This window comes from Stegostoma tigrinum, chromosome 22 (assembly GCF_030684315.1).
Source record: "Stegostoma tigrinum isolate sSteTig4 chromosome 22, sSteTig4.hap1, whole genome shotgun sequence".
Classification (NCBI taxonomy): domain Eukaryota; kingdom Metazoa; phylum Chordata; class Chondrichthyes; order Orectolobiformes; family Stegostomatidae; genus Stegostoma; species Stegostoma tigrinum.
Genome location: NC_081375.1, coordinates 3,751,356 through 3,767,076, shown reverse-complemented (window position 1 = coordinate 3,767,076; position 15,721 = coordinate 3,751,356). Strand labels below are relative to the sequence as shown.

The window sequence follows — 15,721 nt, the reverse complement described above, 5'->3', positions numbered from 1 at the left end:
TCTCAAATGTTCATAGAACCCCTTCAGTGTGGAAACAGGCCCTGCAGCCCAACAAGTCCACTCCCACACACAGGGCATCCCACCCAGACCCATCCCCCTATAACCCACCTAATGGACACATCCCTGAACACTAAATGGCAGTTTAGCGTGTGCTGTGCTGTTCTATGTACTGAGGGGTTAGCAGCCTCCGTTTGGGACATGGAAACAAGGTGATCCCCTCCCTCCATCACTGAAATGGAGACTAAAGCACCCTGTCCAGGGGTCATGGGGCACTATCCCGGGGTCGGAGGTGGGGGGCACTATCCCGGGGTCGGAGGTGGGGGGCACTATCCCGGGTTCGGGGGGGTCTACCCCGGGGTCGGAAGTGGGGGGGCACCATCTCGGGCTCTATTCCAGGGTCGGGGGGCTCTATCCTGGGGTCAGGGGTCTCTGGAAAATGGCCAAACAATGAGTAGCTATGATCAGAGAGCGGGTATGAATTAAACTGTTCTTTTTTTAAAGATGAACTTAGTGTGTTGATTGTCCTCCTCCAAAAACCAATTCCTTCAGTAAAACCTGTCACTTTGACTTCACTTGACCCAACCACAAAAATTCACATTTTGGAAGGGCTTTTCGAGGTTTGAAAGGTCGATTCCACGCCGGATTTTAGAGTCATTTGTATCTGAATATTCCGGTTCCCTACCCCAAGGGCAGAGCTAGTGCGTCCCGGAAGGATTGGAGTGCCGGTGAGGGTGAGCAGGGACTGGGACTCAGGAGGTGTGTCTCCTGCTGGGAATAGGGAGGGAGGGAGATAGAGAGGCTGGGCTCAGACAGCGCGCAGCTCACTCTGCGGGGGGACCAACAGATAGCCTCAGCTCACCGCCTGCGAGACAGTGGGACAGTGCGGATCTGGGGTGGGGCGGTGGTGTCGCTCTGCCTCAGGGTTTAACTATGGGAGACCGGGATCAGAACAAGAGGGTTCTGCTGGAGCTGCTGAGAGAGGGAGAGAACAGCCGCTGCGCGGATTGTGGGGCAGCCGGTAAGTTGGCCTGCGAGACTGACCCCACTGTCACTCGGTGTTAACTGCTTCACTGGCTGAGCCCGTGTTGCCCGGGTCCCAGCTGGTAGCAAATCCCACTCTCCACCCCCCACCCCCCTTCCACTCCTCCCCCACCCCCTTCCCGTCTGGTGAGCCTGGTTTTAAAAGTCTCAGCCCCGTATCCTCGCCCCCTCCCTACCCCCGGGGTCTGTCTCTGACCAAACCCCCCCCCCCCCCCCCCCCCGCGCTCTGTGCTGACCCCATTCCGCTCCGAACTGACCTGCCTCTCAGATGCCACTCTCTGTCATTCCTTCCCCAGACTTCCCCTCTCCCCCCTCTCTCTCTCTCTGGATGTCCTGAAAAGTTGCCTCCCTCTCCGCTCCTAATGTCAGTGTTTGTGACTCGTTACCAAAATGGTGTTTGTCAATCGGTCTTGTGAAGCGCCCGGGCCATGACGGAGGAATGCTAGACGAATGTAGCTGGTTGTTGTTGCAGCAGGCTGCTTTGGCTCAGAATCTGCTCCGGTTGCCTCCGACAGTCGCTGGCCGGCTAACGTGCAGAGTCTGGCTTATACCTCTGTCATAACCTGCCCCCTGTATCACTCCCGAAACTGAGAGCAGTTGTCAGGAAACGGGAACGAAGGTGGGAATTGGGATCCGACAATGACCTGAGCGGCTGGTAGAATAGAGAATGGCCTCCGCCGTTTCCCAATGTGATCCGGGAATCCGTGAAATCAGGAGCCTGCCCTTTGGAAAACTGTGTGTTATATATGGTGTGTCCTATAGGATGTCCTGTGATATACAATACTCCCTGCACAATGCGAATACTGTACAGCCAGTTGTCAGGATGCATTTCCCAGGGTCAGCTCTGTAGATTCTCCTTCACTCTGGTAAACAGGATGTCTGATGAGATTACAGTTTCCAAACAATCATCCTTAAAACAAAGTCACTTCAATATCTTAGATTCCAGTCTGTAACTCACCCCCGGGTACCTGTTATTCTATCTGTAAACTTATCAAACTCCTCAATCAGATTCCAGTCTGTAACTCACACCCGGGTATCTGAGATAACAAGGTATATGTTATTTTATATATAAACTACGCTGAAACTCTCTTTTAGATTCCAGTCTGTAACTCACGCCTGAGCATCTGTTATTCTATACATAAACCACCCCGAACCCCACGATTTGCTCCAGTCTGTAACACACTCCTGGGTGTCTATTATTCTGTATATCAACTACCCTGAACTCCTTGTTATAGCTCACTGCCGAATATGTTATTTTATATATAAGTCACCCTGAACCCCTCCATTAGATTCTAGTCTGCAATTCACCATCCCCCGTATCTGTTATTCCATATATAAACCAGCCTGAACCCCTCGATTAGTTCTGTCTGTATCTCACTGCCGTTTATATGTTAGTCTATATATGAACTCCACGCTGAGCCCCTCAGTTAGATTCCAGTGTGTAACTCACTCCCGGAAATCTGTTATTTCATAAATAATCCACGCTGAGCCCCTCAGTTAGATTCCAGTGTGTAACTCACTCCCGGTTTTCTGTTATTTCATAAATAATCCACGCTGAGCCCCTCAGTAAGATTCCAGTGTGTAACTCACTCCCGGGAATCTGTTATTTCATAAATAATCCACGCTGAGCCCCTCAGTTAGATTCCAGTGTGTAACTCACTCCCGGGTATCTGTTATTTCATAAATAATCCACGCTGAGCCCCTCAGTTAGATTCCAGTGTGTAACTCACTTCCGGGCATCTGTTATTTCATAAATAATCCACGCTGAGCCCCTCAGTTAGATTCCAGTGTGTAACTCACTCCTGGGTATCTGCTGTTGGTCATTTAAATGTGTCTTAGGGAAGGTTATCTTGTATGTTTGGACTAAGGTGTCATACATGCAAATGATTCCGATGAAGCCACAGTCAGCTAAAAACTATAAACAAATAACTTCTCTTCTTTGCAATTACCCTTTGGCTTGTTAAAAATAGGAATTTAATGTACAGCTGACAGGAAATGTGTTTAAAGTGAAGAGAAACAGTTTATCTAGAGAGAGAGTTTTACAGAGTGTTGATAAATGTACAAACGAACTGGGTCTTGTATCTAAAACAGGCTCAGCATGACTGTTTTCTACAGCGGCTAAACTCATACAAAACTCCACCAAAATTACCACAGCGACTGCACTTTCAAAAGTACTCAATTGTGATTGTCTTGAGATGGTGAAAGCTGTTATATAAATATAAAACTGGGCGACCACTTCACATAACGTCTACCTTCTGCCTACAAAAAAGACCCTGAGAAGGGTCTAGGCCTAAAACATCAGCTTTCCTGCTCCGCTGGTGCTGCTTGGCCTGCTATGTTCATCCAGCTCCCTTGTTATCTCAGATTCTCCAGCATCTGCAGGTCCTACTATCTCTGAGCTACTTGTTCCCTGGACAACATCTCTGTCTCAGTCTTACTGCTGTTCTCCAGTGAAGCTCAGCACAAGCTGGAAGAACAACACCACATTTTCCACTTGGGAACTCCACAGCTTTCTGGACTCAATACCAAATTTGACAATTTTAGGGCTTGAGGCACCTTCTCCTATGTCCTTACCCCCATTCCCTACACATCGGGCCTTGTTATCATATGGGCTGCTATTACACACAACACATTTTTAGCCACTAACAGTCCCCATTAATAGCTATTTACCTTCCTAGGCTGACTGTTATCCTCTCCTTTGTCTGTCTGACTATTGTCTCTCTTTGGGCTCTACACCCTCTTATTGTTTACTCCTTACCCCTGCCCCCACTCTATCTTCTACATGAAAACTAACCTTTTCCTCGCTACAATCAGTTCTAAGGAAGGGTCACTGGATTTGAAAAATTAACTCTGATTTCTCTCCACAGATGCTGCTAGACCTGCTGAATTTTTCGAGCAATTCCTGTTTTCCTTTCTGATATAAATATAAGGTCTTTCTTTCAACTGAGGAGCTGGCTGGAAGCCTTATTTTGATCCTCCCTTCCTTCTCTCCAGAGGAATTTCTGATCGGGGTGTTCTCTATTCATCCATCAGAAAAAAAAACTCCTGTCTTTCAAAATGCAGAGTTTGCTATTTAAGGAACATTGGCGCATAAAAATCCGATTGAACACACACTATGCTGGGGTTGTGTCACTGCTACAGACTTTAATTCATTCCAGGCAGTAGATGTGCGTCAGTGTGTGAGATTCTGTGTCCGTGTCCAAGTGCGTGTGTCCATGCGCGTGTATCTGTGTGCTTGTGTGCCCATGCACGTGTGTGTCCACGCGCGCCTGTCTGTGTGTGTCCGTCCGTGTGTGTGTCCGTCCGTGTGTGTCTGTGTGTGTGTCAGTGTGTGTCCGTGCGTGTGTGTCCATGCGTGTGTGTGTCAGTGTGTGAGATTCTGTGTCTGTGTGTGTGTGTCAGTGTGTGTCCGTGCGTGTGTCCGTGAGTGTGTCAGTGTGTGAGATTCTGTGTCCGTGTGCGTGTGTGTGTGTCCGTGTGTCTGTGTGTGTCCGTGTCCATGTGTGCGCCCATGTGTGTGTGTGTGTGTGTGTTGGTGTGTGAGATTCTGTGTCCGTGTGTGTGTCTATGTGTGTGCATGTGTGTCTCTGTGTGTGTGTGTATGCACACGCACCTAGTTTGTTCACTTTTATATTAATGGTATTGGACAAATACAAGTGACAGTTTTGGTTGTTAATCAGTAACATCAATAACCTTTCCCCTCTGGCTTCACATTGCATTCAGAATGAGGCCAGACTCAAGCCTCTCCGTCTGCTGAATTTTAAACCTGGATAAAACTTCCCTTAAAATAAGATGTAACATTTTAAAATAAAGGCTCACATTTAAATAGTACCTTCATGGCCACTGGATGCTCGAAAGCATTCTGCAGCCTTTGAAGTGTGTGCGAAGTGTAAGAAAGACAGTAACCAACCAAGCGCATGGCAAGATCCCACAACCAGCCGTACACAACTTGTTTATGCAATGCTAATTGAGGAATAAATATTGACCAGACACCAGAAATAACTCCCCGACTCTTCTTCAAAATAGGGCGCTGTGATCTCTTCTATCTATTCAAGGGAGCTTTTGTTTAATAATTTATCCATCCAAAGGGCATCTCTGACAGTGCAGCCTCCTCTCAGCATCTTCCTGTTGAGAGACTGGACTTCAGCTTATAACCTCGCGACTCAGAGGGTGCGGGTTATTCACAATCACAGCTGATCCCAAATGTGTGCTGTTACATTTTGTGCTCTTGACTTTGTCAAACACTTGTTCAATAGGAGACGTGATCCTGGCAGGGACTTTAATCTCCATCATTTCCCACCCTTTAAGTGGGCAGGGTTGGGAATTTTAAATTCCACAGGAGAGCTGACAGCAAGTTTGCTATTCAGGTTACCAGGGGCACAGTAAAGTGAGGGAAAACGCTTCTGGTTTAAAGTGCATTTATTTCAACACACAAGGCCTGACTGGTAAGGCAGATGAGTTCAGAGCATGGATTGGCTCTGAAGACTGAGATATTACAGCCATAACAGAAACATGGCTGAGAGAAAGGCAGGACCAATGTTCCTGGATACAGAAGTTCCAGGTGTGACAGAAGTACATGTAAGCGAGGAGAGGAGAGGAGCTTTTGATAAGGGAGGAGATAATAATGTTCTTCAGGGATCGTCAATGAGGTCATATCAGAAAGCAACTTAGAAACAAGAAGGAGATGGTCACTCTGTTGGGACTGGAATATAGGCCCCTAAATAGCCAGTGGGTACTAGAGGAGCAGGTGTGTTGAGAGATTGCAGATACCTGTAGGAATAACAGAGTAGTATTGGTTGGAGATTTTAATTTCCCCTGTATTGACACTCACAGTGTAAAAGGTCTGGAAGGGGTGGAATTTGTTAAATGTGTCCAAGAAAGTTTCCTAAATCAAATGCAGAGGGCCGGGTGCTAAACTGAACCTCCTCAAAGAGTTTGGACAAGTAAGTGAAGTGTCAGTCAGAGAGCACTTTGGGTCCAGTGACCATAACTGTTTTAGTTTTAACATATTTATGGAAAAAGGTGGGACAGGTCCACGGGTTAAGATGCTAAACTGAAGCAGGCTCAATTTTGGGGCCATAAGGCAGGATCTAGCAGAAGTCGACTGGGTGAGTCTGTTTGAAGGAAGAAGGAACGACTGGCAAATGGGGGGGCTTTTAAAAGGTGATATCAAGAGTTCAGGGACAGTATGTCCCTGTTAGGGTGAAGGGAAAAGCTGGCAGGTTTAGGGATTTCTGGCTGATGAGGGATATTGAGGCTCTGGTCAGGAAAATGAAGAAGGCATATGTTGGGTTTAAGCTATTGAGCTGCAGTGAATCCCTAGATGAGTATAAAAAGTGTAGAAGCACACGTAAGAGGGAAATCAGAAGAGCAAAAAGAGGGTATGAGATTGATCTGGTAGATAAGGTTAAAGATAATTCCAAGAGATAATAATCAGAGATAATGGGAACTGCAGATGCTGGAGAATCCAAGATAATAAAATGTGAGGCTGGATGAACACAGCAGGCCAAGCAGCATCTCAGGAGCACAAAAGCTGACGTTTCGGGCCTAGACTCTTCATCAGAGAGGGGGATGGGGTGAGGGTTCTCGAATAAATAGGGAGAGAGGGGGAGGCGGACCGAAGATGGAGAGAAAAGAAGATGGGTAGAGAGAGTATAGGTGGGGAGGTAGGGAGGGGATAGGTCAGTCCAGGGAAGACGGACAGGTCAAGGAGGTGGGATGAGGTTTGTAGGTAGATGGGGGTGCGGCTTGGGGTGGGAGGAAGGGATGGGTGAGAGGAAGAACAGGTTAGGGAGGCAGAGACAGGTTGGACTGGTTTTGGGATGCAGTGGGTGGAGGGGAAGAGCTGGGCTGGTTGTGTGGTGCAGTGGGGGGAGGGGACGAACTGGGCTGGTTTAGGGATGCGGTGGGGGAAGGGGAGATTTTGAAGCTGGTGAAGTCCACATTGATACCATTAGGCTGCAGGGTTCCCAGGCGGAATATGAGTTGCTGTTCCTGCAACCTTCGGGTGGCATCATTGTGGCACTGCAGGAGGCCCATGATGGACATGTCATCTAAAGAATGGGAGGGGGAGTGGAAATGGTTTGCGACTGGGAGGTGCAGTTGTTTATTGCGAACCGAGCGGAGGTGTTCTGCAAAGCGGTCCCCAAGCCTCCGCTTGGTTTCCCCAATGTAGAGGAAGCCACACCGGGTACAGTGGATGCAGTATACCACATTGGCAGATGTGCAGGTGAACCTCTGCTTAATGTGGAATGTCATCTTGGGGCCTGGGATAGGGGTGAGGGAGGAGGTGTGGGGGCAAGTGTAGCATTTCCTGCGGTTGCAGGGGAAGGTGCCGGGTGTGGTGGGGTTGGAGGGCAGTGTGGAGCGAACAAGGGAGTCACGGAGAGAGTGGTCTCTCCGGAAAGCAGACAGGGGTGGGGATGGAAAAATGTCTTTGGTGGTGGGGTCGAATTGTAGATGGCGGAAGTGTCGGAGGACATCGCATCATCCTCCGACACTTCCGCCATCTACAATTCGACCCCACCACCAAAGACATTTTTCCATCCCCACCCCTGTCTGCTTTCCAGAGAGACCACTCTCTCCGTGACTCCCTTGTTTGCTCCACACTGCCCTCCAACCCCACCACACCCGGCACCTTCCCCTGCAACCGCAGGAAATGCTACACTTGCCCCCACACCTCCTCCCTCACCCCTATCCCAGGCCCCAAGATGACATTCCACATTAAGCAGAGGTTCACCTGCACATCTGCCAATGTGGTATACTGCATCCACTGTACCCGGTGTGGCTACCTCTACATTGGGGAAACCAAGCGGAGGCTTGGGGACCGCTTTGCAGAACACCTCCGCTCGGTTCGCAACAAACATCTGCACCTCCCAGTCGCAAACCATTTCCACTCCCCCTCCCATTCTTTAGATGACATGTCCATCATGGGCCTCCTGCAGTGCCACAATGATGCCACCCGAAGGTTGCAGGAACAGCAACTCATATTCCGCCTGGGAACCCTGCAGCCTAATGGTATCAATGTGGACTTCGCCAGTTTCAAAATCTCCCCTTCCCCCACCGCATCCCTAAACCAGCCCAGTTCGTCCCCTCCCCCCACTGCACCACACAACCAGCCCAGCTCTTCCCCTCCACCCACTGCATCCCAAAACCAGTCCAACCTGTCTCTGCCTCCCTAACCTGTTCTTCCTCTCACCCATCCCTTCCTCCCACCCCAAGCCGCACCCCCATCTACCTACAAACCTCATCCCACCTCCTTGACCTGTCCGTCTTCCCTGGACTGACCTATCCCCTCCCTACCTCCCCACCTATACTCTCTCCACCTATCTTCTTTTCTCTCCATCTTCGGTCCGCCTCCCCCTCTCTCCCTATTTATTCGAAAACCCTCACCCCATCCCCCTCTCTGACGAAGGGTCTAGGCCCGAAACGTCAGCTTTTGTGCTCCTGAGATGCTGCTTGGCCTGCTGTGTTCATCCAGCCTCACATTTTATTACCCAAGAGATAATAAGATCTGATTAGGGATAGTCACCATGGATTTGTACACGGGAAATCATGTCTGACAGAGTTTTTCAACTGTAAACTCTAAATTCTAAATTCTAACTCTTTTAGAGTTTTCTAAGTAACCAAGAGGATGGATGAGTAATCATGAAGGTGAGTTTGCATGGGATCCAGGGAGAGCTGGCTAATTGTCTCGATGGTAGGAAGCAGAGGGTGATGGTTGAAGGTTGTTTCTCGGACTGGAGGCCTGTGACTCGTGGTGTGCCCCAGGGTTCTGTGCTGGGACCTTTGTTATTTGTTATTTACATAAATGACCTGGATGTGAGTGTAAATAACATGATTAGTAAGTTTGCGGATGATACAAAATTAGGAGGCATCGCTGATGTGGAGGACGATTATCAAAAATTACAGAGGGATCTTGATCAAATGGGGAAGTGGGCAGAGGATTGGCAAATGCAATTCAGTACAGATAAATGTGAGGTGTTGCACTTTGGAAGCTCAAACCAAGGTGGGACTTATAGAGTAAATGGTGAGATCCTGAGGAGTGTAGTGGAACAGAGGGATCTAGGAGTGCAAGTATACAGATCATTGAAAGCGGTGTCACGGGGGGACAGAGTGGTGAAGAGGGCATTTGGTATGCTGGCCTTCATTGGCCGAGACACTGAGTACAGGAGTTGGGACGTCACGTTACTGTTGTATCAGTCATTGGTGAAGCTGCACTTGGAGTATTGTATACAGTTTTGGCCACCCTGTTATAGGAAAGCCATTGTTAAAGTGGAAATTGTGCAAAAATTAACGAGGATGTTGCCAGGACTAGTAGGCCTGAGTTAGAGGGAGAGGTTGGCCAGGATAGGACTTTATTCCTTGGAACGTGGGAGAATGAGGTGTGACCTTATTGAGGTGTATAAAATCCTGAGGGGCACAGATAGGATGAAAACATATAGTCTTTTTCCCAGGGATGGGGAATTGAAAACTAGAGGGCATGGGTTCAAGGCTAGAGGGGAAAAATTTAAGAAGGACCTGAGGGGGAAGTTCTTCACACAGAGAGCGGTGCGTATATGGAATGGGCTTCCAGAGAAAGTGGTTTAGGCAGGTACAAGAGCAACATTTAAAAAAAAATTTGAATAGGTACATGGATGGGATGGGTTTAGAGAGATATGGGCTAAATGCAGGCAATTGGAACTAGCTGAGTGGGCACCTTGGTCCAGTTTGGGCCAAAGGGTCTGGTTCCATGCTATATTACTCTATGACTCTAAATCCAGAGTCCTGTTTCACTGAGAGATAGTAAGAACTGCCAATGTTGGAGTCAGAGATAACACAGGGTGGAGGAACACAACAGGCCAGACAGCATCAGAGGAGCTGGAAAGCTGACGTTTCAGGTTGGGAACATTCTTCAGGAAAAAATAATTTCCTGAAGAAGGGCCCAGAACTGAAACAACAGCTTTCCTGCTCAGTGATAATGGGAACTGCAGATGCTGGAGAATCCAAGATAACAAAGTGTGAAGCTGGATGAACACAGCAGACCAAGCAGCATCTCAGGAGCACAAAAGCTGACGTTTCGGGCCTAGACCCTTCGTCAGAAAAGGCTTTCCTGCTCCTCTGATGTTACCTGGCCTGCTGTGTTCCTCCAGCTCCACACTGTGTTATCCTGTTTCACCCTGCCCTGCAGGCACTGCTGACAGGGATGGTGAGGGAAAACAACTCATCAGCCAGGAATCCTGTCTTCCTGCATTAGCCTCTCTGAATGTGTTCACAGGCATGTGACAGAATAACAGCAGGATTAAAGGCAATTGTTACTGGGACATACTGAGAACATTGCTGTTGCTCCTGTAGTGTAGGTTAAGACAGGGGGCTAACTGAGGTCACAGAGTCACAGAGCTGTACAGTATGGAAACAGACCCTTCAGTCCAACTTGTCCACACCAACCCAATATCCTAAGTTAATCTAGTCCCATTTGTCAGTATTTGATCCATATCCCTCTAAACCCCTTCTATTCATACATCAGTTTTGTATTTGTACCAGCCCCCACCACTTCCTCTGGCAGCTCATTCCAAACACGCACCACCCTCTGTGTGAAAAAGTTGCCCATCAGATCCCTTTTAAATCTTCCTCTTCTCACCTTAAACCTATGCCTCTCTAGTTTTGGACTCCCCTACCCTTGAGGAAGGATCCTGGCTAGTCACCTTGTCCATGCCCTTCATGATTACATAATCCTCTATAAGGTCACCCCTCAGCCTCCTTTGCGCCAGGGAAAATAGCCCCAGACTATTCAACCTCTCCCTGTAGCTCAAACCCTCCAACCCTGGCATTGTCCTTGTAAATCCTTTCTGAACCCTTTCAGGTTTCAAAACATCCTTCCTACAGCAGGGAGACCAGAATTGAAAACAATATTCCAAAAGTGGCCCTAACCAATGTCCCATACAGCTGCAACATGACCCTCCCAACTCTTTTACTCAATGCACTGACCAATAAAGGCAAGCATACTAAACGCCTTCGTCACTAGATGACTTACAGGAGTTAAAAGGGTTGATAAAGAGAAACCCTTTCCGTTGGGGGAGTTGTTGGGCTGGGGTCAAGAGTCAAGAACATCTTAAAATTCGAGCCAGGTCATTCAGAAATGATGCCAGGAAATACTTCTTGACACAAAAGTGGAATGGAATTTTGGAACTTTCTCCCCAAGTAAAGCTCAGATTTTAATTTGGGAAAAGTCAAATGAAAATTATTTTCTGTTCAGGTGGGTAACTTCAATAGCCATGAATATCCTGTTCCTGCGCTTCCACTGCAGCCAAATAATCTGTTCACATCACCATTTCAGTGGCACTTGTGGCTTCATTTCCTTAACAAGAGTCCAAGCGTTCAAAGTAACACTGGGAGAAAGGGGGATACACTGGCTATCAGTTGAGGGCTCTGAGCTTGTAGAAATTGGATGCTGTATCAGGTGGACCCAGCTCCAAGCTAAACAAGCCATTCCCCTATTTCTGAGGAATTAAAGCAACTCAGCAACATTGGTGCGAAGCAGAACCCTCTTGGAGGGAAGGGGAACTGAAATTTCAGATTTTCTTCTTTCAAAGCTGCCCAACTTCTAAAAATACATGACTTTATACGAAGCTGACACATAGTTCACCCACGGGCCGCAATTAATACTGTTTGGGATGAATCCAAAACACCAACTCTCTCCATGGATACACTCACTGACTAAAGGTCAGGACAGCTTGCAAATGACATGATCTCATGATGTCCCAAACACAGCTTACAGCTAATAAGGTACTTTTTTGTCTAACAAAAACAGAAGTTGCTCAAAAACTTAGCAAGTCTAGCAGCATCTGTGAAGGGAAATCAGAGTTAACATTTTGGGTCCAGTGACCCTTCCTCAGAACTGTGTGCTGAAACACAGCACAGTGGCTCAGGGGTTAGCACTGCAGCCTCACAGCGCCAGGGACCTGGGTGTGATTCCAGCCTCAGGTAACTATCTGTGTGGAGTTTGCACATTCTCCTTGTGTCTGTGTGGGTTTCCTCTGGATGCTCCGGTTTCCCCCACAGTCCAAAGATGTGCAGGCTTGTTGGATCAGCCATGGTAAATTGCCTGTGGTGTTCTGGAGTGTGTGGATTATAGGGGGATGGGTCTGGGTGGGATGCTCTAAGGGGCGGTGTGGACCTGTTGGGCCGAAGGGCCTGTTTTCACACTGTAGGGAATCTAATCTAATTTCAGTTCACAGATGCTGCAAGACGTGCTGATATTTTTCGATTGTTTACAATTTTCAGCATTCGCAGTTCTTTCACTTTTTACTTTTTAAATGTAATTGCAATTGTTAAAAATGGAACGGCTAATTTGCACACAGCAATATCCTACCAACTAAACTGTGACAATGTTTGGATCGTCAGTACCTTACAGGAATGTTGTTTGTGTGATAAATGGTAGACCCAGGAGAACACAGAGCTCTTTGAGACTGGAATCTGTTATGTGTACCGAAGAGGCAGCACTAACCCTCCGACAGTGCCCACTCCCTCAGCACTGACCCTCCGACAGTGCGGCACTCACTCAGCACTGACCCTCTGACAGTGCCCACTCCCTCAGCACTGACCCTCTGACAGTGCCCACTCCCTCAGCTCTGGCCCTCCGACAGTGCCCACTCCCTCAGCTCTGGCCCTCCGACAGTGCCCACTCCCTCAGCGCTGACGCTCCGACAGTGCCCACTCCCTCAGCACTGACCCTCCGACAGTGCGGCGCTCCCTCAGCACTGACCCTGTGACAGTGCCCACTCCCTCAGTACTGACCCTCCGACAGTGCAGCGCTCCCTCAGCACTGACCCTCCCACAGTGCCCACTCCCTCAGCACTGACCCTCCCACAGTGCCCACTCCCTCAGCACTGACCCTCCGACAGTGCCCGCTCCCTCAGCACCGACCCTCCGACAGTGCGGTGCTCCCTCAGCACTGACCCTGTGACAGTGCCCACTCCCTCAGCACTGACCCTCCAGCAGTGCCCACTCCCTCAGTACTGACCCTCCCACAGTGCCCACTCCCTCAGCACTGACCATCCGACAGTGCCCGCTCCCTCAGCGCTGACCCTCCGGCAGTGCCCACTCCCTCAGCGCTGACCCTCCGACAGTGCCCACTCCCTCAGTGCTGACCCTGCGACAGTGCCCACTCCCTCAGCACTGGCCCTCCCTCAGTGCCCACTCCCTCAGCACTGACACTGTGACAGTGCCCACTCCCTCAGCACTTACCCTCCGACAATGCGGCGCTCCCTCAGTACTGACCCTCCGACAGTGCAGCGCTCCCTCAGCAATGACCCTCTAACAGTGCCCACTCCCTCAGCACTCACCCTCCGAAGTGCGGCGCTCTCTCAGCACTGACCCTCCAACAGTGCCCACTCCCTCAGCACTCACCCTGCGACAGTGCTCGCTCCCTCAACACTGACCCTCCAACAGTGCCCACTCCCTCAGTACTGACCCTCCGACAGTGCGGCGCTCCCTCAGTACTGACCCTCCGACAGTGCGGCGCTCCCTCAGTACTGACCCTCCGACAGTGCGGCGCTCCCTCAGAACTGACCCTCTGACAGTGTGGCGCTCCCTCAGCACTGACCGTCCGACAGTGCCCGCTCCCTCAGCACTGACGCTCCGACAGTGCAGCACTCCCTCAGAACTGACCCTCCGACAGTGCCCGCTCCCTCAGCACTGACACTCCAACAGTGCCCACTCCCTCAGTACTGACCCTCCGACAGTGCGGCGCTCCCTCAGAACTGACCCTCTGACAGTACCCGCTCCCTCAGCACTGAACCTCTGACAGTACCCACTCCCTCAGCACTGACCCTCCGACAGTGCGGCGCTCCCTCAGAACTGACCCTCTGACAGTACCCGCTCCCTCAGCACTGACCCTCTGACAGTACAGCACTTCCTCAGCACTGACCCTCCAACAAAGCGGCGCTCCCTAAGCACTGACAGTCTGACAGTGCCCCCTCCCATGGCACTGACCCTCCGACAGTGCCCACTCCCTCAGCACTGACCCTCTGACAGTGCGGCGCTCCCTCAGCACTGACCCTCCGACAGTGCAGCGCTCCCTCAGCACTGACCCTCTGACTGTGCCTGCTCCCTCAGCACTGACCCTCCGATAGTGCCCACTCCCTCAGCACTGACCCTCCGACAGTGCGGCGCTCCCTCAGCACTGACCCTCCGACAGTGCGGCGCTCCCTCAGCACTGACCCTCTGACAGTGCGGTGCTCCCTCAGCACTGACCCTCTGACAGTGCGGCGCTCCCTCAGCACTGACCCTCCGACAGTGCGGCGCTCCCTCAGCACTGACCCTCCGACAGTGCCCACTCCCTCAGCACTGATCCTCCGACAGTGCCCCACTCCCTCAGCACTGACCCTCCGACAGTGCGGCACTCTCTCAACACTGACCCTCCGACATTGCGGCGCGCCCTCAGCACTGACCCTCCGACAGTGCGGCGCTCCCTCAGCACTGACCCTCCGACAGTGCGGCGCTCCCTCAGTACTGACCCTCCGACTGTGCCCACTCCCTCAGCACTGACCCTCCGACAGTGCCCACTCCCTCAGCATTGACCCTCCGATAATTCAGCACTCCCTCAGCACTGACCCTCCGACAGTGCCCACTCCCTCAGCACTGACCCTCCGACTGTGCCCACTCCCTCAGCACTGACGCTCCGACAGTGCCCCGCTCCATCAGCACTGACCCTCCGATAGTGCGGTGCTCTCTCAGCACTGAACCTCCGACAGTGCCCCACTCCCTCAGCACTGACCCTCCGATAGTTCGGCGCTCCCTCAGCACAGTGGCAGTAGTTTCCACACCAGCTGAAATTACCATGACCATCTCTCCTCCTCAGTGTCTCCCCTCGTCCTGAGGTGTGGTAATCCTTACATTAAACCACCACCTGTCAACTCTCTCTAAGGAGAGAACTGCCCCATGGCTCTCAGGGACAATCAGGAATTTACTTCCCATCCGTTAGATGCACTGCAGCAACATCATCCCAGCCTGCAGGGCAGAAGTTGCATGAGAACACTACCAGCTGTAGGTTCCCTCCAAACCACTCACCATCCTGACTTGGAAACATCTAAGAATCATAGTCTCCCTGCAGTGTGGAAAGGGGCTATTTGGCCCATCAAGTCTGTACCGACCCACCAAAGAGTATCCCACCCACACCCAAACCCCCATCCAATCCCTGATAACCTGCATTTCTCATGGCTAATCGAATCCTAGCCTACACATCCCTGGACGCTATGTGTAATTTAACATGGCCAATCTTAACCTGCACTTCTGTAGACTCGAGTACATTGCTGTTCCTTCAGTGTTACTGTGCCAAACTTTGGCACCATCTCCTTGACAGTGTGGTGGGTGTGGCCAGGCACCAAGGGCTGATGCTGTCTCAGAAGTTAAGCTCATCACCACCTTCTCAAGGGGCAATTAGCGATGGGCAATGAATGCTGGCCCAAGCAGAAATGCCCAGAGCTTGTTACTGAATAAAAATGACCAACATCCTCCTGTCATTAGACAATTCTCTCTTCCCAGTAATTAATCAAAAGAATCTCAGCTAGAAAAATGGGACTGATGTAGAAATTTGAAAATGAGTTTATTAAATGGCATAATAGGCTTGAGCGGCCACATTGTCTCTTCCTGCTCTTAATTCATATGTTTTTAAAATCTCCTTTGTGATCCTATATCTTCA

At 50.2% G+C, this 15,721-nt stretch overlaps 1 protein-coding gene across 2 annotated transcripts in view; it reads left to right on the top strand.

Moving 5' to 3' along the window:
* Positions 1 to 825: 825 nt before the first annotated feature.
* The window catches only part of adap2 (ArfGAP with dual PH domains 2), a 34,398-nt gene continuing 19,502 nt past the window's right edge, over positions 826 to 15,721 (top strand). The window contains exon 1 of one of the 2 annotated variants that reach the window (XM_048555013.2): positions 826 to 1,018. In XM_048555013.2, coding sequence (XP_048410970.1) covers positions 931 to 1,018 — 88 coding nt within the window. In that variant the 5' untranslated portion in view covers positions 826 to 930. The remainder of the gene's footprint in view (positions 1,019 to 15,721) is intronic. The other variant, XM_048555014.2, reaches the window with a different exon arrangement.